Source organism: Carlito syrichta, unplaced genomic scaffold, assembly GCF_000164805.1.
Source record: "Carlito syrichta isolate Samal-C Ts95f unplaced genomic scaffold, Tarsius_syrichta-2.0.1 Scaffold304012, whole genome shotgun sequence".
Taxonomy (NCBI): domain Eukaryota; kingdom Metazoa; phylum Chordata; class Mammalia; order Primates; family Tarsiidae; genus Carlito; species Carlito syrichta.
In genome coordinates, this window is record NW_007248108.1 from 49100 (window position 1) to 72992 (window position 23893).

At 47.2% G+C, this 23893-nt stretch overlaps 1 protein-coding gene across 1 annotated transcript in view; it reads right to left on the bottom strand.

The window, feature by feature from the left end:
• The window catches only part of MLPH (melanophilin), a gene marked incomplete at its 3' end in the record, with an annotated part of 57052 nt that extends 47799 nt beyond the window's left edge, over nucleotides 1–9253 (bottom strand). The window contains exon 1 of the mRNA XM_008059374.1: nucleotides 9119–9253. Coding sequence (XP_008057565.1) covers nucleotides 9119–9228 — 110 coding nt within the window. The remainder of the gene's footprint in view (nucleotides 1–9118) is intronic.
• Between the last annotated feature and the right edge of the window lie 14640 nt (nucleotides 9254–23893).

Below are 23893 nucleotides of genomic sequence, written 5' to 3' on the forward strand. Positions count from 1 at the left end.
TTGTGAATTGCATCATGTTTATCATAAACATGATGGAGACTCTGTAGAGATTATGAGCAGAGGGATGACCTGATTTATATTTTTAAGTGGTGACTCTGGAAGCTGTGGGGAGAATGGACAACAGGGTAGTGAGGGTAGAAGGAGAGATGAGTGGGCAGCTGCGGATAGGAGGGACTCCCGTGGTGTCCATGAGGAAGAAGGTGTGGCATGACCTGAGGCTGGCATTGAGGGTGGTGAGCAGTAGCTGGATCTGGGACATATTTTAATAGGTGAGCCAATGGGGCTTGCTGACATACAAAACATGGGGTGAGAGGGAAGGAGCGGAGACAGTCATGACTCTGGAGAAGTTAACCTTGGCAACCAGGCTGCATTCAAGATGGGGAGGGGTGCCTTAGAGGCAGGGAAGGAATCAAGACTTGACTTCTGTTTTTAGACATGGTGGGTTGGAGATGCTGATCAGATACCCTGGCTGAGGTGCTGAGCAGGCATTTGACTATGTGAGTCAGGAGGTCAGAGGAAAAGTCTCAGGTATAAAATAGGGATTCACTGTCCGGATGTGCTGTCTAGCTGCTATGAAGCCTGTAGCCACTGGGCACATGTGGCTGCTTAAGCTTAAGTTAGTTAAAATTAAAATTTTGGTTGCTCAGTTGCATTAGCCACACTTCAAGTGCTCCACAGCCCTAGTAACTAGTGGCTGCCACGTGGGAGACACAGATACAGAACATTGCCATCACTGCAGAAGTTCCATTGGGCAGTGCTGGTCTAGAGGACACTTGATACCTTAGGGCTGAACATGGTCAATTGAGAGGTGAATGTGTATAGAGAAGAGAAGAGAAGAGGGTAAGGCCGGGATCCTGGACCCTCCAAAAGTGAATATTTAAAATATCCAGGAGGATTCAGCAAAGGAGACAGAGAAGGTTCAAGAATCTAACATATGGTGTAGAGAATCACATCCAGAAAGAGCTCAATGAATGCTGAGCCTCGTTATTATAAGTAGATTTTTCTATGTATTTTTAAATGAGTAAGATGGGATAAACTACATTTTCATAACTTGCTTTTTTCTCTCAACAATATCTTATGAATGTTCATGTCAATTTATTCCTAAAGCATTATTTTTATTAAATGCTAAGTAACCTACTGTTAAAGTCATCGTTACATCTGGTATTTAAGCAAAGCCTGAAATTTTGGATCTTTATAGTTCTTCTAGAGTCTTCTAGAAGGGTCTAAAGTCTTTCTAGTTCTTCTCATTTATAATTCCTGTCTGATTCTTCCTTTTTTTTTTTTTTTTTTTTGAGTTGGAGTCTCACTCAGTTGCCCAGACTGGAGTGCAGTGGCCGCTCCCGGCCACCGCAGCCTCGCCTGCTGGGCTCCAGCGATCCTTCCGCCTCAGCCTTTCGAGTAGCCGGAATTACAGGCACGCGCTACCACGCCTGGCTGATTTTTTGATTTATTGTAGAGATGAGGTCTCGCTGCCCAGGTGGGTCTCGAACCCGCGGGCTCAGGCAATCCACTCACCTCAGCCTCCCAAAGGCGCGGGATTACAGGCTGAGCCACCGAGCCCGGCTTGATTCTTTCTTTAGGACATCTTTTAGCTGAGGACTTGCTGGCCCAATGGGTGAGCACACTTTAAGGCTTTTGCTACATTTTACCAAATAGGCTTCTGCAAAGGTCCAGTATGGTAGCCACTACCACATGTGCAGTCATCAAAAACATGAAATGTGGATAATGAGACCAAGGGGCCAACTCTTTAATTTTATTTAATTATAATTAATTTAAATAGTCACATGTGGCTAGCAGCTTCCATCACGGACAATGCAAATGCAATCTTGGGTGTATTAACATGGTGATTTCACTGAACTGTATTTTTCTTTCTTTATCAATATAAGGTATCAGGGTTAGGCTAGTGAACACTCTTTCTGGTATAAAGTGGTTTAAATAGCACAGGATTTATTTGTTCTTTGACTTAAAACGTCTGTTCATGAAAGCACAGGGACTCAAACCCTTTGGGAAGATATGTCTCCAGCAATTTATTCATTAATAGGCCAGAGGAAAAAGAAGAGGCTTCAAACTAACCCCATAGAAAAGTCAGGAAAGTGTGGAAAAAGGAGAACCAAAGACAAAGAGTGGGTTGGTGACAAGGGCAGAGTCAGGAGAGACAAAGTCTAAGAAGGCTACTGATTGGGCTGCTAGGAGTTTGCTGCCAGAATAATTTCAATGGAACAGGAGGGAGACTTAGAAGTATAGCTTGGAGTGTGGATTGCCCTTTCCAGTAACAGAACAAGAAGGGCCAGCAGTTAGCAGGATGAAAATAGGGACAAAGGAAAGCTTTCTGTATTTGTTTGTTTGTTGCAATATGGTAATTGGTCACAATGACATACCAAATGGGAGCTAGAGGAGAGAGAGGGAATAATTGGGGCAGTTCTAGACTCTAGGATCTGTGAGCAGAGAGGAAAAGGGGAAAGAAGAAAGGGTGTGCTTGAACACAGGTAAGTGGAAGATGGGAGGTAGGTTACACCTGGTGGCCTGAGCTTCTCTGTGAGGAACAGGTGAGCTCACCGCTGGAGTGAGGCTGAAGGTCAGTGGTCTGGAGGAAAGTAAAGGCCTGGGAGAGAGCCACTGTGGGGGCCGGGAGCCTGGCTAAGAGCATGCAGCAGGATCTCAGGGCAGTGGTGTGGGCTGGTGAGACTGTAGATCTCCTGCCTACAAGAGATGGGACTTGACCCCCCGCAGAGGCCCTCAGTGCACAGAACGGTCAGAATCCAGGGTGGGGCTCACAGGGCAGCTGCTCTGAATGACAGCCAGAGAACAGCTGGGGCGGGGGGGCACCTAGAACCTGGGGAAGGGGAAAGAGTCTTCAAAGTTCATCATGGGAGCCACGGGACATAGGGCACAAGGGCTAGGGAGGAACTGGGGCCAGGAGGACGCTAATGGACTGGAACATCATGGGGCTGCAGGCTCTCAAGGCCACGGTAAGGACTAAGTGTAGATTAAGCAGAGATTGTGGGGCTTGCAGGATGAGAGCCCAGAGGAAGTGACTATTTAAATTAATTATAATTAAATAAAATTAAAGATTTGGCCCATCAGTCTCATTATCCAATGTGTAGACTGCAGTGGAGCAGTTCTGAGGGAACATTTCATTGGGGACCACGGGAGTGGGTAGCCTCGGTGAGCAAGGTCAAGCCTCGGTGAGCAAGGTCAAGCGGAGGTGCTGTGGGGTTGGACCTTGCACAACACTGTCTGCAGGAGTCCCATGGTGGCGGGATGGGGGAGGCTGGGGGGAATGTGGGGAAAAGACCAGGGGTGCTGCCATCAGTTTGAGGCCTGGGCGGCAGGGCTGCAGGACCCAAGGTGTGTGCACAGTTTTCTTCCTTCTGAAGGAGGTCCTATTTCTTGGGGAATAATCTTCTGATGAGCCAATTTACTCTAGAATTTAAATAATTGAAATGGTTTAGTGTGGTACTCAGTTGAGAAGGGTCCCTTCATCCTGAAGAAGGATATCTCTTACACTCAAAGCAGGGACCAGCAATGATGACATGTGGCACTGTGGCAGACAAATGTGATCAGGGACGATGAGTTGTCCTTCCGGACAACCCCATGGGGGACCAGATGGTCCTCTGACCATACTATTAGAACAAAATGTACCCCCTTCCCAAGGCTGAGGCAGGCTTGAGAAGATGCATCCCTAAAGAGAAAAAGTCCCCTGCTCTCAGTCCTAGCATAGGTTTTCTGTGGGGTTGCTTCACTTTGAAAATGAGCTACATACAGCCTTCATGCTGTCCCCAGGGGTTTGCTCACAACACGGTCCTGAGTGCTGGCACGAATTCCCCCATTCACTCAGCACACAAACTGGCAAATGTCCTCAAGGAAACCAAATCCCAAAGCAGTAGGGAAAAGAATTATTAAGAGCTCATCAACGGTGAAGAACAGAGAACGTTCCCAAGGTACCTTTCTGGTTCTAAGTGGCTGAATTCTTGCACCAGAAGACTGGCACCACCCCCAGGAGCCCCACCTAGCTCTCCTCCTGCCTGGCTCCTTTCTAGCTGCCCTTATCAATCCTGCCTTCCAGCGGTTGGTCTTTTGAGCCACCTTGTCCCTTCCCCCATGGGAGCCCTCGGGCTCTTCCTGTTTGAAGGACTGCACAGGCTAATGTTGTTGGTATGCTGGTCAAAGAGGGAGGTGCCTGCTCTTTTGAGCAAGGCCTCTGCTTTTTACCCACATCCAGAGCCGCTCCTCCCCCCCCCCACACACACTGAGGGAAATGGCAGTGTCCGTGGAGGGCTCACAAACATAAGACATGCTCCAGACAATAGATTTTTGTAAGGAGGGCCAATATCTCATATGAGTGTCTGCCATTTCCTCAAAGGTCACCCACAGCAAGACACACATTCTCATTACTGCACTCACCAGGGATAGGGAATGGGCGTTAAGTCCAGTCTATCCTAAAACACCTGTCTGATGCCAACAGCGTTCACATCCTAATTTTGTCCATCTTTGAGTTTTCAATTCTTTGGTGCACAGTATTGTGCCCTCATGGGTAGCAGGAAGAACACTCCACCCTGTACAATAAACAGCTCCCTCCTAAATATCTCGTCCCGCAAGCTGACTTCAAGGAGAGCTTTATGTCTGCCTGGGGCCGAATCAAAGGTAAGATGGTCTCCTCCTTCTCATTAAGCCCTCTATGGATCTGCAAGGGGAGACTTGGAGTGGGGGTTCTCTCTCAGTGTCTTTAGCACAGCCTAGAGGGAAGGTCAGACTTGACCAAGGAAGGAGTTTTCATATCTGGAGGATATTAGGCTGGTCACTCAGGTCTCACAGTCACCTGCCTTCATTGCTCTAGCATATCAGGGATCTGGGCCAGCTTGTTTTTCCCTGCTTTGACAAGACAAGAAATCAAAAGTGTGTTTTTGACACTGTGGCAGCGTCACCAGACCCTGCCGAGCACTCTTCAGTGTGGATTGATGCTCACATCTGAGGAGATATACTGAACAGTAATCCATGGGACACTCATCTCTGTTTATTTTGTACATATGAAAAGAAACACATTTCCTTTGGATTGTTTGTTTCTAAATGGATATATTTGGTGAGCTGGCTGCTGAACAAATTGACCCCTTGGCAAATTGGTTTCTGGGAACTGGCCTTGAGTCCACATGTGTCCACTCGATGTATATTCAGAATAGCGAACTTCTTTTCAAGTCCTGAATGTGTTTCTTGGTTTCATAATTTGTCCTATTGCTGACCTTGGTGAGTTTCCTTACACTGGTCCCTGCTTTGGCATCCCTTTTGGAGTACATCAAATACCCCTAAAACTCAGCTGAATGATTTCCTGAATTGCTTTGTTACCACCACCCACTTGTGGTCCCTTGAGGACTAGTTTCTTCATCTAGCTTCGTGTTGAATCAGAGGTTAAAGAATTAGCAACAGGGAGCAGATATGAGGACCCTGAGGGCATCACCCACAGATTCTGCAGAGAATGGGAAACTGTGGCCACAAGACACAAATGACTGCTTATGTTGAAATTGGTTAAACACGCAGATTAACAATGATAGAAGGCTGCAAAGAAGGAGGCTTATGACTAGAAAAGCTATCTTCCGTTTCATCAGGGACTGTTGGTAATTTAGCCAACTCCTCTGCAGAGCAAGTTTTGGTGCCAAGAACCTTTAGTTTTTTACACTTGATTAACTGTGCCGTTTCTGAGCATCAACAATGACCAGTGAGCAGAACTTCAACCTGTGTGTCCCAGCTTACAGTGTTCATTGTGTCTGCATGGCCTCATACCCATTGGCTTTGGGTCCTGCTACCTCCCTGGGCTCTTACAGGACTTGGAAAAGGTTTCTCATAGGTAGATGAAGCTCTACTTTTAGTGACATATTTAACCAATAGGACAGTCAACAGGAGACAAAGACATTAAAATAAATAAGAAACTCAAAAACCCCTTTGCCAAACCCCCATTGTTTACATGATTCTCTACCTCCCAAGTGTATCACCAGCTAGAACTATATTTGCAGAGTAAGAACCAATTATGGTAATGCCATTCGGGCTTCAGTATTCTTGACTTAACATGACCTTGACATAGACTTTCCATATTCTGCTTCTGCACACTTACATATTCAACATAATACTCTATGGTAAGAAAATGCTGCACACAACCTCTTCCCATCAGATAGGCATTTGGGGTATTTAACAAGTCCACCCTCTAACCACATGACTGGCCAAGAAGACACAGCAGAGTGGGCCAATTACACACCAACCCTGACTGGCTGGACCTGAGCATTACCCTGCCCTACCACTGGCTTATTCTGAGTGAACTCCCTTAGGCACTTCTGAACAAGCAAAGTGACTCTGGCTGTACCACCTGGTACATCAGAACCTGTATCCTTCTAGGACATTTCCTTTCTGAGAGGACTTAGAGGTTACCTGGGTGTGTCTCTTCTTTACAATGTGAAATGACCAAAGAAACATGAAATAAGGAAAGACAGATGTCAGAAGGGGGTGATCCATGTGCAAGAAACACATGGAACTTTCTGCTAAACCCACTTCAGACAAGCCTGGACCAGAGATGGGCTGACTGCCACAAGAGCCCTGACTGCCTGGCATCCCCTGGAGATTGAGGTTTCTCCGCCACTTTCAATTTATCTGCATTCCTATATGCATAGAAAATGGTAGAAGTTGCCATTTAAAATAGGGCCGACAACAGCCAGATTTGCCTTGGAGACAAGGTATGAGCCACCTCTGGGAAGGTGGTTCTAGAGATGAGAACGATGACTTGCCCTCAGCATAGCCGGATGCCAAGGCTGAGGCAGAGTGAGCTGTTCTGGTTTAAACAGCAAGAGAACACTTGAGTTTTCAGAGACAGAATGAGAAAGAGAGTGAAGAACTTCCAAATGTGGTAAAGAAGCCATCTAATGCTTGAGGGAGGAAGGGCGAGGGCAGGGCCCAGGAAACCACATTGTTCTGCCCACAAGGAGGACCCGGTGGGCAGCTCTAGGGTCAGTTGCTTACTGGTTGGCAGCCCCTGCTCGTGGGTCAAAGTTGCTGTGGGCACCAGGCTGGTGATGGCCACATTAGGGCCCAGCAGGATGGGCCTTCCCTAGAGGCCAATGGGTGAAAGAAAAGCCAAGGGTGACTGAAGGTCCAAGGCCGAGGGGAGAATGGAAGACAGCCCAGAGGGTGGCACTGACCAGGCCCTTCTCACCTGGTGCCTCTTACTATGGCCTGGAGCTAGACCACATATAATAGTTTGTCATGGACTCTGTTCAGTGTGGGGGCCCAGAGACCCCTCTCACCCCTATTCCTTCTGTCTCCTTTGTTGGTGCTCTGCCTCCTCAACATGCTCACATTGAAGTTGCCTGAGGGCTGACCTTTCTCCAAATTCCCTCCCAGCATGGTCTCCTTCAGTCCCATAGCTTTGAATACTGGGGTCAGCTGAATAATGCCTGTCCACCCAAAGACATTCACGTCCTAGTCCCCAGAACCCGTGAAAATATGTTACCTTACATTGCAAAAGAGACTTTGCGGGTGGGATTATGTTAAGAATCTTGAGATGGGGATATTATTCTGGAAACACAGGTAGTGCCTAAATGTAATCACAGGTTCACAGGTGTCCTTAGATGTAACCACAGAGCAGAGATGAGACATACACAGCGAGAGTGAGCACAAGAGAGGGAGAGAGCGAGGGAGCAAGAGAAAGAAATTAGAATGTTATATTGATGGCCTCAAAGATGGAGTAAGGGGCCGTAATCAAAGAATTTGGGTAGCATCTAGAAGCTGGAAAAGGCCAGGAAATAGATTCTTCCCCTGAGCCTTCAGCTGGAATGTAGCCTTGAGGATACCTTGGTTTTAGAACTTCTGACCTCCAGAACTGTGGGAAATAGACTTGTGTTTTAAGCCACTAAATTTTAGTTTACAAATTACATATACAGGAGTCCTAGGAAACTAATACAAATACCATCTACATGGTGGAAGCTCTCATAATTATGTCTTCTGAACTCCAGATGAATATGTGTGTCCAACTGCCTGCTCAACATGTCCACAAGGTATCTAAGGGACAGTCTCAGTCCAATGTGACTGAGACCCCTTCCCCCAAACCCACTCCATCTGTACCTTCCCCAGCCAAGTTGACCTCAACTCCATCCTCTTAGTTACTCAGGTCACAGCCTTGGAGTCACCCTTGACCCTTCTAATATCAGAGGCCTCACATCCAATCCATGGACAAGCTTGCTGGCTCTGCCTGCAAAGTGCACCTGAACACTTCTCAGCCACCCACCGCTGTACAACAGAAGTCAGGACTTGGTGCTCTGCTCTAAGGCCTGCAGTGACTTAGAGTAAGGCCAAAGTTTCTGTAAAGGTCTGTGGCGACCTGACCTGCACGAACTCCCTCCCCATCCTGTTACATCTCCGATGCCCCTGCTCCACCTATGCTGGCCTACTCTCTCCCTAGAACACATCAGGCTTTCTTTTGCTGTTTTCAGCGGCTCCCTCCACTTGTCACTGAGAGCAGCATTTTGGGTGTCACTCGGCTACTTTCCTCACCTTTGAGTCTTTGCTCAAATGTCTTCTCAATAGACTAATCCAACCCTCAAAAGAGACTATAGAAAGATATAACAAGGGAGCTCAGTGGATAGACAAACTTTAGAAGGTCAGAGGAAGAAAGATGTGAGGTAGAGGGAGGAGTGAACAAAAATGGGTGGGTTTTAGCCCAGTCATTGGGTAGAGGGGGATGAAACAATGCTAGAGTCACCCATGGTAAGGGTGGGACACTACCTGAAGCCCTTTGGTTCTACTGTTCTGGCTGTTGCAGAAGGACATCAAGACATTCCCCATGTATCACCTTGTGTTCTCTTTTATTCTTCAAATGCTGTGGCCTAAGTACTGCCTGGCTTAGATGTCACCTGGAAGTTGGATCAAATTGAAATAGAACAATTCAGAGAACAATTGAATCAGATCTCCTCAGTGTGGAAACTGAGGCCAGAAAGTAGAACTTGCATCCCAGATCCTGGCTTCCCATTGAACACTCTTCATCTGTACTTGATTGTCTACCCATCTGGACAGCACCCAGGTGACAGACCACAGGGAGACATCGGGGACCCCAGGCCACAAGGGTTCAGCAAAGCACACTCACTCAAGTCTTTCCTCTTCTTTCCTCCGAAGGTCAAAGTCCCGCTGAACAACTTCCCAGACATGCTTGGCCTCTTCATCAGTAAGCTTGGAAAGATCCAGTTTTTTCCCCATTTCTGCTTCTCATCAGGGTCACTCCTGCAATATCACAGAATCACTCACAGTCAGTTCCCAGAAGCCTACGATGCTGGCTAAGTCACAAAGTAAGAGGCCAAACAGAAAGCAGCCAATCAAGACATATGTCTGTACCTGAGTTAAATGGTTTTCTAAACAGGCAAATGCTTGTCTGGAAACTCATGCAGTTTAATGACTCTTGTGTAGTTTAATGAAAAGAATCTACATATAAAATTCCCACACTTAAGTTTCAAAAGGGATCTACTTCCTGCCCCCTTGGACCAGACACACATGGCTACGGGTCCCTCCTTCTCCTTCTATTGTAGGATCTCAATGATTTCCCCTTCAAGGGACACACCTCCTATTCCTGAACTTTGCAATGGGAACTCCAGAGGTGTCCTCTAAGAGAAACGGTCCACCCCTGAGCCTTCTTGTCTTAGATTTTCCAGGAAAGGGAACATCACAAAAAAGAGGAAACATCACAGCACTTTCATGGTCAGCCCAGAGTCTCCTGTGCATCCCCCAGACCTCCTAGTGTGAATGGTGCAGGCTCTGTGTGGGCAGGGGTGCCTGGAAGATTGACTTGTCAGGCAGGAAAAGCAGGGTGACTCTGCATTTTCTGGAAGGTTTTACAACCCTCTGGGCTTGGGGGACTATTCAGGTTTGCCATGTGGTGGGGCAGAGCCAGTGGGGGAGGACACATAAGTATGATGCCTAAAAAGGCATCATGCTTGTGCTGGGAACATTTGCACACTTTCCATGGTGAGGAAAAAGTGATGTGAGATAAGAGTAGAACCAATCACCCGGGCAGGATGACCCGTGGGTGGAGAGCTTTCTCTACTTGAGGGAAGTCAGCTGTGAGGGCTACCCAGTGGGCATCTCAAGCCTGGTGTACGTGAGGATCACCCAACAATACTGAGGGCCAGGCCTTCCCTCAGAGAATCTGGTTGGATTGACTGAATGATGCTGTGCTTCTAGGTAAGCTGCTGACTAGGAAATCAAACTGCAGATGAACACAGGCACTTTTTGAAGTTCATCACACCTGATCCCAATCAATGTCAAAAGGACAGAGGAAGGAAATCTAAATGTCAACAACCAAGATAAGCAGAACCCTAGAACTTTGCTTGCTACTCAAAGTGTGGTCTGTGGACCAGCAGCATCACCAGGGAGCTTTTCTGGGAATGAAAATTCTCAGGTTCTGCCCCAGACCTACTGATTCAGAATCTGCATTTTCATAAGAAGCCCAGGCAGTTTGTGTGCACATTCAAGCTGGCCACATTCATGCTGTTGGTCCTCGGACCCTTCTGAGTAGCAAAACTCTAAGGGTGACTCATTCACTTGGGTTGGGACCTTGGCCTGTCCATCCCGTGGGGTGGGTGTGAGTGGGGCAGGGATACAATGGTGATGGTTGAGCAGAGAATGACAGACCCTCTTACTAGTTTTTCACACAGTGATATTACATGGCCTCATAGCTCATGTTGATGTGGACATTACTACTGGATATAAAATTGGAGGCATGACTGTACCAGGGAGGACCTCAACCCCCAAAGGGTGCAAACTGGGGACACTGAAAAACTGTGCACATTCCCCACAAGAACTGCCCAGACCACCCAGTGGTTTATGTTCCTTAACCCAACACTTCTTGCCCTCATCCCTTTAATTTTTGTTTGTACCTCCTAACAGTTAGTGATGTCACAATGTTACTGTTATTGTTCAGCTCCATGATAACAGCGAATCTTTCTGTGCCAGGACACAGTGGGTGCTTTTTTTGTGCCCCCAGCCCACTAGTCTGCAGCAGGACATGCCAGGGAGGCCCTTGGCCCGAGAACACTGTTGCTATAGCCAGACCAACTCTACTATGGGCACTGAGGCTCTGGGGAAGATTTTGTTTGGGTTCCTGGAAGTTCTGTTGTGAGTAACTGAAAGTTTAAACATCACCATGTGATTTCAGTCAGTCTTCCTTGAGGGATTAAACCTGTTTTCTCAAGAACATTAGAGAAGGGATCCAATCTGTCTGCTTTCAGTGGGAAGCCTTAAAACTAATCAAAAGACTAGATTTTGCTTCTGAATTCTGAGAAGCACTCTAGTTCTGTGATACTGACCATTTGGAAGCATTCATGGTGAAAATGTTAACAAACTTCTTCTGTGCTGGAAACGTATTTTGATTTTCTTGCACAAGAGGTTAATTATGAAAAGTGACATTTTCTGGGCAGACACCATTTAAAATGAAAATTTCCACAGAGGTCTCATGGAAGTCAACCAAAATACTCCTTGGCCTGTACCTTAAAATTAGTGAAAAATAATTTCTTGAATTTTTTGCATCCACCCCTCAATATTTCAACTTTCAAACACAATGGTGGTTGTTCGAGATGCATTAGGAAGTTGCTCCAATGCACCAGAAGCATTCAAATTCTGTTCATTTGCAGTTGTATTTAGATTCTAGACAAGAAAACATCACAATAGAACCTATTATTGATGCTTTTGTAGAACACATTATTTCTGGTTTGTAAAAATTTGGAACAAAAAGTTCTTATTTGATGGATGACTAGGGTTTATTCATTTTTATTTTTCATCATTTCTGAAAAAAAACTACCATAAAAAGAGCATTCATTGGCATTCTATTTTCAGAATGGTTCGACAGTGTGACCATCAGCTGAGGAGTTCACAATTTCTCTCTTCTCCTAAAGTAGAAGTTCAAATTCCCGATTTCATTTTAGGAAACTTAAGTCATGAGGTGTAAGAGAGAAGAGCAAAACAAGAGGAAAAAGTATACTTTTCTTATCATGGGAGCTTAACTAAGAGCGCAGCGACCAGTAAGCGGGCAGTAAGTGGGTAAAAAGGTCACAGTGTGTCAGAATCCACATCCCAGAGGCTGCCTGGACATCTGTCTCCTCTGTCTCTTTGCTCTTTTTTGAACCTGCTTCTTCTCGTCAATGCTTGTTTCTAATGAGGATAGTTACTTGGTTTCTCAACCAAATATGAAGATACCTGAAGCTGGGGACCTGGAGAAGGAGACCTGGGGACCTGGACTACGAGGGGTCTGGCACTTGTGATGAGGCAGGGCCTGCCAGGATGGGGTTGGGGAAGGGGCACAGGCTGGCATTGGGAAGCCAGAGCCTGCCTAGAGTGAGGCTGGGGACAGATCTGTGCGGAGTTGCCCACAGGAATCAGCAGAAGGGATAGGCAGGCATATCCATGTGCCTCCATGGGAAACTCCACCGCTGCTTAACACAACCTTGGAGACTCCAGTCATGGCCCTGAGTTCAGAGAAGTATGTTCACTCTGCTTTGTTTAATAAAGCCAGAAATCATGTAGTAGAGATTTTGAAAAACATGAGTGCATCTAACATCCAAGAACGCTTTAGAAGTCACCTGAAAAATTTAACTCTAGTGTTACATTTTAGTTCCAGTTCAACTTCCTTGTGATCAGGAGATGCAGGGAGGGTAGGGGAGGAACAATGTCTCCAAGTTTCCAATGTGGCCTACTCGGAGTCTGTGCCCAGGGAGACGTGTTCACAACAGCCATAGAGTCACAGTCAATGGCCCACATCATAGGTATTATCTGCTGTGACCAAATCTTCCTCTTGAGTGAATGAATGCAATGCAGGACTTAAAAGATTTTCAAAAACGATCTCTAGAAAATCATCTACAATCAAATGGAGAATATGTTTTACTTCAGCATTTAAAATGCACAAACCAAAAGTCACTGGCATTTTGGGGGTGTGTTGCTAGCTGCCTCCTCCCCCACCCACCGCCTGCTTGCCTCAGATTGGCACACTGATGGGAACACTTGGAGGGTGGTGCGGGCGCAGCCCCTGGGCCAGGTACGTCACAGCCTTGAAGCAGAGTCAGCTGCTCCCAAGACCCCAGGAGTCTCCACCCATTGCAGTCAGGGTGGGGAGGGGGCAGAGGATGTGCTAGACCCACAGAGGAGCTGGCCTGCCCTGTGCCTGCCTGGGTGGGGTGGGGGGACCTCCCAGGGTGTGTGTGTCAGGGGCAGGTACTGTCCAGCTCTATCTGCTCCTTGTTCCATTTCTGTGTAGATAACTCACAGTCATGAGTTCCTGAACAAAACTTCATGCCTGTTTCACTACTCAGATTTAATCATATTTCAAACATTTGAGACTGGCAGCCTTCCCCAAACATTTAATGGCTGTAGTGGAGAAGAGGGAGGTGACACAGAGATGGACAAGCAGAGAGGAGAGAGAGGAACTGGTTCTGGAAGATGGATATCTCAGATTCAGATCCCTGAATTTCAGTGGTGTGTCATCTTTATCCATTAAAGATCTGAGTTTGTGTTCTGGTCAAATGGAAGGGAAATTTGGGCAAGGGCTCCTCCTAGACAGAGGCTTAACTACCTTTTCGGTCAGCTGTCCCCGGGAATCTTAGAACAATAGTGATTGTGAGTAGTCAGCCGCCTGAGCAAACAGAAACTGGAAAGCAAGTCAAAGTTCATCAGAAATGCCCAGCTAACAATGGCAGGCACTGTCTCTGACTCACAGCCAAGGTGTGTTTTGTGGTGGTGTTCCTGCTGATAAGGGGTGGGCAGAGGTGCCAATTGTGGTTCCCTCTGCCTTAACCCTTTGCAGCTGTTCCCAAGTGCTGCTAATCTGAGTTGCCTCTGTGGTTATTTCTGATGCCCATTGGTAAGAACTGACCCTTCAGCCCTCGTCAGCATCCAAATGAACACATTTCCACCCGGAAGGGCCAGTCTCTTCCCTGAAGGTTCACCAGGCACACATGTGGCATGGCCTCCAATGCTCTGGAATGGCTCTGGCAGCACTGGCAATGGTGGAGGAGGGAGAGCCAGCTGCCTGCTGCCCACCCACCTACCTGCCCATCCTCTCTGCTCTCTAGCTTTTTGCTGGTAAACCTTGTTTATACACAGGTTTTGCATTTGCATCTAAAGCCTCTACAGCAAGTCTCTACAGCAAGTCTAGTGCTAGTCCCTACAGCAAGAACAGGTCCCAGGTGAGGCTGCAGAAAGGGGACAGGGCTAAGAGGAGGGAGCTAGATTCCCATCCCAGTTCAGGCACAGCCAGCTCCATCGCCAGTACAGATGCCCCCTCCTCTCAGGGTCTTATCTTCCCCATCTGGACCCTGGACAATAGTTGGGCTCCATGACCTCTTTGACCCTCGTCAGCCCTATGTGGTGCCAGGATGTTAGAATTATGAGGAGAGGGGGAAGGGGTAGTCAAGAGGGATGGGAAGAGGGCTCTTCCTCCAGAGGCTGCTTCTGAAAAGAACAATTTAGCCCTAGAAGGCTGCCCTGAGCACTCAGACTGGGGCACACTTGAGGGCTCACTGCATTGCCATGGAAGGGCACCAAAGTCACCTTCCCTATTAGTCTCTACGCGACTCTGGAACTTCTTTGTCATTCCTCACTGGGCATATACTCAGCTGGTTTTAAAACTTCAGAGTTACTGATGCCTTAACCACTGACTCCTCATCTGTGTGCCTGGCACTGTCCTAGACTCTTTAAATGTGTCCTTAGTCAATCCTGTGAGGCCTCCGCTGTTCAGAAAGGACACACTGCGGCTGAGAGAGGTGGGGAAGGACAGTACCTGTGGCGGGTGCTTAGATTCTGAGGAGTGAGACCCTGGAGGTGCAGGTGCGGAGGGAGCTCTTGCCCAGGAAAGCTGTGGCTTTGCTGAGGTCAGTTGAGTCTGGCCAACAATCTGGTGAATGGATGGGCTTCTTAGGCATGTCAGCTACACCCAGGGTGTCAACATTGTTGTTCAAAGGTTTGCAAGCCCCTTTTCCTGAGAATTCACAGCCATGGGCAGTGCTGGTCATGCTCTTCCCCCCACCACTGTAGGTCTATCCCCTCAGAAAGACATATGTGAGCAAGATATCAATCATGCCATAGAATAATGAACATGGAAAAGCCCCAACCTGAGTTTCATGAGAAAGTGAGGTAGGGTATTCAGGATCCAGTATCAGTAGGAAACCTAGCTTGTAAACTTGCTGGAGATTTACAAGTGAGACCCAGCTCCTGTGGGGACCAGGGGACAGTGGGGATGAAGCCCACGGGTGCCCACCACCCACAGACTCTTTCCACGGCTACAACAAGGTGAGTGGACCCAGGAAGCTTGGCAACATACAAAAGATGATTCCAATAAAACCAGGGATTTTAGAGGCCCACAGGAAGCCAGGGCCCACTTCCCATGCCAAGGTCACAGGCCTTTCTCCCCCAACCCTAACATGGGATCCTGCCCGGGAAGAAGTCTTTCCCCAAACAGCCTGGGGCCTCTGGGCAGCCAGCCCAAGTCTTCTTGCAGGTCAGCAGCCTTAGCCCAGTGGGGAGGGCAGACCCATGAAGAAGCTTCTAGTTAAAACCGTTTTGCTCAAAATGGGCTCCCCCTGCACTCAGACCAGTCTGCCTAAGGAGTCCAGGTAAAGTCTGGGGTTGGGAGTCGGTGGCTGAGTGCTCTCTCCCCATCAGCCTGGACCAAGGCCTGGAGGCTGGCAGCGTTTTCATACCAGTGGGGCTGCTGGCGACACCGCGGATCCCCCTTGAGACGGAGCTCCCTGCCCCGGGCACCACCCCTGCCCCACCGTTCCCCCTTCTCGGTGCACTCACCGGGACCCTCTCCGGGGGACGCTCAGCCCCTGGCCCAGCCCGGGCAAGAGAAAGGAGGGCGACGAAGCAGGGCGTCGCGTCAGGGAGTTGGGGTGAGGCTGGGTGACCGGGCCGGGCAGGGAGCTGGGCGCACGACGGCTGGCGCCCTCCAGACTTGCTGGGCAGGCGGGCAGCTGGCCATGTCCTGGTGCCGCCCGCCCGAGTCACGTGGGCCGCGCCCCGCCCCGCTCCGGGAGCGCGGGCAGCTCGGGGTACTGGGCCAGACTGGGGGCGGGGCAGACACCCTGGGGCACCGCGTCGAAGGCGCCCCTGCAGGGGAGAGCCCCTCGATGCTCATCCCCAAGCCAGTTTTTGAGGAAAGGCCGCGGCGGGGAGGGAAAGTTTGAGCACACAACTGCGAATCGCGTGAGCTCGCGGCGACTTTGGGTGATGGGGCCGCCGCTGTCTTGCCTTTGCCCTGCTGGTTCTCTTGTTGAGCGCGCCTTGGAGCGGGCGACACCGGGCCGAATTCCCTTTCTAATTGTGCCGGGAGAAGCCTATTTACTCCGGTTTACAGATGGGGAAACTGAGGCTCCGAAAAGCGCCTTACCCAAAGCCACCGACCAGTTAATGGAACGCCAGTTAGTGAGTGGGACTTTGAGCCCAGGGCCCCTCCGATTCTGTCGGGCATCAGGACCAGGAAGGCCACGCAGCCGCGGGCAGCCCCGCCGCGGGGAGGCACCGAGGTCTTGCCTGCCAAGAAAAGTCAAGTTGCGGGGCAGACCGGACGGGTGAGGAAGCCAGGAAGTGCTGGGGTGATAGGACGCGCTGCTGGGGAGGCGCCTCGGAGTCCCGCGCCGCCGCTCTCTCCTCCTGACTTCAGGGTCAGCCTCGGGTCCTCAGGGGGCGCTTCAGATCCAAACTCGGCTGCCGTCTCTGTCCCCCTGGTCTGCTGGTCCTCCCGAATTCCCACGGGCATTCAGGGAGGCATCGTCTTGCCTCTTTCCTCCAGGGCTGGGCCGTCAAAGCATTCTCTCCCTCCCCTCACTGCCTCTCACTCGTCATTTAAAAATGACCAAAACGCACATTCTTTTCTTCAGGAACAATTTTTGCAACTCAATTTTTCATAGCTTCAAAATGGGGATATAAGTAATCAAAGCTATTAGGTGAACAGATATTACTTTCTCCACTTAGAAGAGGAGCTAACTCTCATAGGATCATTGTCATATCACATTAGATCATTTGTAAAGAGCTTTCCAAAAGTTACAAAAGAACCACAAAGGCTACTCAGGTTGGAGCCTTTTGCTGCCTGCAAAGCCCCGGAGAGAACTGTAGGTGAATTAGGGTATTTCAGGCACTTGGGCTTGGTTAGCCTAAGTGCCTTCACCAAATGCCATCAATTGGCGTGTGTGAGCCCTGGAATGGGGTGAAACTTACATTTAAACCAGTGTTTCCACGTCCCATATGAGTCTGTCCTCATGTTTTTCATTTCCTTACCACATACCTTATTGTAAGATTAGTACATTCCTTGAAAGTTGGGTTGAAACAGTAAGAAAAACAGCAGAAGTTTTATAAACAACAGAAGTTTTATTTAAAAGTTTTTTATACTTTTAGTGCTTATTTATTTGAACTAGTGGGTTTAAAAATGTATAACCTCGTCTCTACAATAAAATAAAAAATTAGCTGGGTGTGGTAGCATGCACCGGTAGTTCTGGCTACTTGGAAGGCTGAGGTGGACAGATCGCCAGAGCCCAGCAGGTCGATGCTGGAGTGGCTGTGAGTTTGCCACTGCACTTCAGCCTCGGTGATGGAGTGAGACTCCAACTCAAAAAAAAAGCAAAGACAAATGGAAAAATATATAAAACTGATACACGATAAAGATATATGGTAAAGAATATAATGAACATTGCAGGATGTGGTAGCATGTATCTGTAATCCCAGCAACTTGGGAAGCTGAGGCAGGAGGATTGCTTGAACCCAGAAACTTGAGGCTGGCCTGGACAACATAGTGAGATTCAGTCTCAAAATAAATAATAACATAAGGAACATAAAATGAAAGTCAAATTCTCTTTTATTCTACTACCTACTGCCTAAAAGCAATCATTATTAATGGCTTCTTGGTGTATTCTTAGTGAATTAGTGTGTGTGTGTGTGTGTGTGTGTGTGTGTGTGTGTGTGTGTATGTGTGTTTAAGCATGTGGGCTCAAATCAACTGCAAGAGTTGGAATTCCAACTTGATTATTGTTCACTACCTGCATTGTCTTAGATGTGTTACATAATCTCCCTCAGGCTCAATTCTCTCTTCCATATGATGGGAATAATAATAGAATCTACATAATAAGGTTGTTTTGAATCAATATGCATCAGCAGTTGGATAAGATCTGCCATGTGGTGAGTGCTTGGCAAATCGTAACCATATGTGTAAATCTATTTTATCCTTTTTAATGGTTGCAGAGTATCCATTGCATGAGTAATAATTATCTACCATTCTATTGACAGACAGTTAAATTTTTATTTTTTTGCTATTTAAGTGATGCTGCCATAAACATCATTGTAGTTAATATCTAATATCATTGACACACACGTCTTTATGATAGTACATAAACATCCATTGTGAAGATATATATGCTATTGTATATACATATACTGATATATCTGTAGAACAAAATCCTAAAACTGGAGTTTCTGAGCCAAAGAATGTACACAATTTTTTTTTTTTTTGCGTCAGAATCTCACTGTCATCCGGGCTGGAGTGCAGTGGTATGCTCACAGCCACCCCAGCCTTCATCAGGCAATCCTTCTGCCTTAACCTTCCAAGTAGCTGGAACTACAGGCATGCACCACCATGCCTGGCTAATTTTTTGATTTAGTGTAGAGACAAGGTCTCGTCAAGTTGCCCAGGCTGGTCTCGAACCCGGGTTCAGGCAATTCTCTCGCCTCTGCCTCCCGAAGTGCTGGGATAACAGGCTTGAGCCATGGCGCCCAGCCTTGTACATGATTTTTAAGAGAAAATTCTAAAATCACAAACATTTTAAATTGTTGAAACAATCTCAAAATTACAGAAAGTTACAAGTATGAGACAGAGAACTTCCTCTTCCCCAGTCATTTGTGATTAAGTTGCTGACATGATGCTTTAGTATGTATCTTATACAAACAGAGACAACCATCTATAAAACTGCAGTCCAACCATAAGAATCTGTAAGTGGTACATTGCTATCATCTAATCAACAGAATGCTTTTAAATTCTGCCAGTCGTCTCAATAATATTTTTTACTGCCAAAGGGTCTGGTTCAGAATCATGCGCTGTGCCTAGTTGTCACTTCTAAGTCTCCTTTAAATCGAATCTGTTCCTCAGTCTTTGATTTCCGTGGCTTTGGCACATTTAAATATTACAAACCACTTATTTTGTAGAATGTCCCTAAATCTGGGTTTGTCTGATGCTCCCTGTGATTATATCCAGGTTTTGCATCGTTGTCAGGAATCTCCCAGAAATGAGGCTGGTTTTCTCACTACGTCCTGTCATGTGGTGCATGAATTGGATTCATCTGGGATCCCTGGATTAAGGTACTATCTTCCAGTCTTCTTCATGGTCAAATGGCTCCCTCGCCCTTTATAATTCTTAAGTATTTTGTGAGGATGGGTGGATGAGTTTGAAATTTCTCACAAACAATGTTAAATGATAGCGGAGAATATATCTGATGTTGTGTTCCTGCCTTCCCAGCTTCACAGAGGTCCCCCTGCCCGTTGGTGGGACCCTCTGGCTCTCTAACCTTTTGCCCTGTCCTGTGAGCTACCCTTTCTTGTTCACTTGCTTGGAGCCAGCATTCTCTTTTTCAAGATGATGTGGTTAAGTTCTGTATCTTATAGATGAGGATACTGATGCCCAGTGAGAGAGTGGCGTTTACCTAAGATCACACAGTGAGTTAGAAGTAGCTTAATCTCTTCAGCCCTGAGTCTCTCACAAAGCTATAGAGGATCACTGGAAAAGCCTGGATTGGTAGGAAGACACAAGAGGGAAGTAGACAGTCCCTTCCCACTTCCTTGTCTTAATGGTGACTGTCTGGAAGCTTTTGCTGGGTCTGAAAGGGATGGGCATAAAAGGGATGAAAGGATAGTTCCCTTGGATATGCCAACAGAAAACTCACCATGGAGACGAACCTCAGGGAAGCACTCTTGAATTTCACTGTCTAGTGATCTACCATCTCCAGGGATGACTGGGCAGGTAAGTCCCACTAGGTGGTTTTGTGCTTAGCATCATCTCTGCTTAGGGGACCCCGGGGGAGAGAAGATTTCTGGCCCATCAAAGGGAGTCTCACACAGAGTCTGGGCAGGCTTCCTTTGTAATGGTGGAGTCCAGGATTAGTGCTGAGAAGGCCTGCAGTCCCCTGCTTCTCCGGGTCCTCTAACTCAGGAGTCCCTAACTCCTGGTTGTGAACTGGTACTGGTTTGTCGCCTGTTAGGAATCAGGCCACACAGCAGGAGGTGAACAGCAGGCGAGTGGAGCTCCATCTTCTGTCAGATCAGTGGTAGCATTAGATGCTCATAGGAGTGTGAACTCTATTGTGAATTGTGCATGCAGGGGATCTAGGTTGTGCTCCTTATAAGAATCTAATGTCTGATGATCCCCCACCACCATGTCCATGGAAAAATTGTTTTCTATGAAACTGATCCCTGATGTCAAAAAGGCTGGGGACCACTGCTCTAGTTTATGGTCAGGCAGTAGTTAAAACTCATCCCCTCAGTTTCCCTTGTCTAAATACTCTGAATCAGTTTGGCATTAGGCTAACTAGGGCATTTGGGTTTTTGAGATGGCCATTCTGGAAACTGAATACATGCAAAATACTGCCCCCAACCCCAGCTGTGTCCAGTAAATGATTTGTAAATTACAAGAAAATATGTTTTCATCAAACACTAAATGCATTTTTTTCTATAAATTTTGAAAATTGAGGAAGAACCCCTTTTTTGGAAGTGCTCTGGCTTTGTGGTGTTTGGCTGGGCTGGGTGATCACAGTCAGGCTATGCAAGAGTGTCCTAGGACTTTAAGGAGCTGTCACCTGACTCTGCTCCCTGCAGTTCTTCAACAGGCTCATGTGACCTTCCGGCAAACAGCTGAGAACATACACTGACCCTCAGGCTATATTTGGGTAGGGTGGGGGGATGTGGGGAGCAGAACCACTGGGAATGCACTGGTCTACCTGTCTCCCCAGCCCCATCCTGGCCGCCTCCTTGTGCTCTCCTGGCTCCAGACTTTTTTTTGAATGACAGCCCCACCACCCCCTTTACCTTTTTAAGTTTTACTCTCTGTTTGGATCTCCACTCAACTGTCCTTCCCTCAGAAGCCATGTCCTGACCATCCAGCCCTGCCCCCTGCTATTCCTGCATGTCTTTGCAGACCATGCTCATAGTTTACCTCATTTGTGTGATCATCTGGTTAGCGTCTGTTTCTTCTCTGCTTTAAGCACTGGGAGGGCAGGGGCTGTGATGTTTTCTTTGCTGTCCCACTGCCTTTCACAGTGCTTGATGCATAGTAGGCCCTCAATAAATATTGTTCAAGAATCATTTTGATGTTGCCCTTTTGATGTTGTCCTTTTGATGTTGCCCTTAATTTTGCCTGATGGGCATTTTCCAAACAGAGCTCTGCCCTCTACAACCAAGTGAGTTCATAGCACTTTCCTGGGAGGGAAGGGTCCCTTGGAAAGTGGCTTGATGGGGAGATGGGACATGGGACTGGGAGAGGGAGGACTGAATTGTCCTCACAGAGATCTCTGCTCATGCTGGGCCATCATTCCCCTCTTGCTTTTACCATATATCAGTCCTTGCTGTGTTTTGAGACAGTGGCCTCCAACTCAGCTCAGCCTCTTCCTCTTTCTTGAGTTTCTCTGAGATCACCCTTTTTTTTTTTTTATCTGTTAGAAAGAGCTGTTAGAGGGCAAGAAACAACCCCATTCTGCTCAGAGCTTAGCAGAATTTCATTTCAAAGGTTCCTACCCGACATGTTTGTGTGCTCAGAAATGTAGGAGTCTCATACTTATTTTGGTTTTGTGCGTTCCCCTCACTGGAACACATAAGCGATTACATTTTGATAAGTGCTTGAAAGAAGCTCTAATTAACCAGAGAGGCTGGCCAAGAAGAGTGAAAAATCTGAAGAATAAAGCCCTTGAATCTAAAACCACACACCACTCAGACTTTTGGGAATCTAGAAGCTTCAGCTCATATGAGGCATGGACCAATGAGCAGTTCTCTTTACCTACATTTACTTAATTAGGAACTTTAACTATCAAAGATTCAGGAATTAGGCAGAAAGGGTTCACACTGAAGGGAAAGCGTTCAGGCAATAAAGTTTTATACTCCACTCTCAGAGACTCACTTCTAGAACTCTTTGTTGTGTGGTTATGAAAGAGGAGAGCATGAGGGGAACCCATTCTCACTGAAGACCTACTGTGTGTTCAGCAAGCATTATCTGGATCCCTGACTTGTACAGTATTCATTGGGATGGGTGCCTGACCTATGCAGTATCAATTGGGTTGGGTGCCTGGCCCATACAGTATTTATTGGGTTGGGTCCCTTATCTGTACAGTATCAACTGGGCTGGGTACCTGACCTCCACAGTATCAAAAAGTTGTGCAGATGAGGAAGCTGAGGCACTGGCCGATGGTCACACAGTTAGAGAGATAAGAGCAGATGCAAACTCAAGTCTGAGAGCCTCTGAGCTTGAACTTTCACTGTGCCCAGAGGTAGGCAACCACCACAGCAGGAACGACCAGCTGAATTGGCACCAGCACAGCCAGAGGCAGAACAGCTGAGAAAAGCAGACTTAGAAACTCAAGACCAGAGCCTCTCTGGTGGTCCCCAGCAGGAAGCAGACTGGTTAGCACCTGAGTGCATCCTGCCCTACATCAGGTGGTGGGACTTGTCCCATTCCCAAATCACAATGGTTTAATCAGGTATTACAGAAACAATTCTTTTCACCCCATAAATAACAGAAATGACCTAATTTCCATTTTGATAACAAGTTGCACTTCATAGTTCATATTAAATTCTTGGACAAATGTTCCGGAATGTTTGCAGTGTTACTAAGTTCCCTCCACTGTGAGACCTGTCACAAGATCTCTCACTTGAGTTTCTGCCGCCCTCACCTTCTCAGGTCAGTCTGATGCCAGTATAGGGCTCGGTGGTCAGCACCAGTTGGAAATCACCCCAGAGCCAGGTGCAAGATTCCAGCAGTACCTTACCCAGTCCCCTCCATGGCCAGATCCAAAAGCCCATTACCAACTAAGAAACATACCCAGAGCCCAATTCCTAAACCACTAATCCTCACCCTCTAATCCTTCTCTTCTCCTCATACTCACTCCAATCTTGCCCTTTCTGTTAACTACCCAGGTTTCTACCCTCTTGCTGTGACCTGAACCCCAAATCCAGTTAATCCAGCCCCATTTTCCACATCTTCCTGACTCCACGAATCCAAATGAGCCTGTCTGTTTCCTGGAGCACAACGTGAGCCTTCAATTCTGGGTGGAAACATTATGTCAGACTGTGCTTTTGTGCCTTCCCTTGTTCTCCAACAGCTGTCCAAAGCTAACCTTTAAAACTGGCTGGAATCCTACCTGTTCAGGTGGCTGGGCTAGGTCACTGGCTTTGAAGTGAGCTTTGTAAATGTATTCCAGGGTTCTGGAAACACTTGGTTAGAATTTTCAGGTTTTTAAAATTATTTGGAAACTATAATAAAATCTTAACACATACTTGGGAAATGGAGTGGCAGGCTCTGGTCTTTCTCCTCAGGGCATTCTGTGAAAACCAGGAGGCCCCATGGCAGTGTTTAAAGACATCTGCACCTCCTGCCACCTTCCTGCAGACTGAACTGAAAAGCAGGCCTGGAATTTAACTATAAAGGTGCCACAGTAGGGTTTCCAGAGGAAATGCAGGCTGCCCAGTTAAATTTGAATTTCAGATAAACAATGAATACTTTTTTAGTGTAAGTAGATTCTAAATATTGCGTGGGGCATACTTACTTATACTAAATTATTATTTGTTGTTTATCTGAGATTCAAATTTAACTGGGAGTCTTGTATTGACATTTTGCAAATCTCTCCAAAATTGCAAAGGA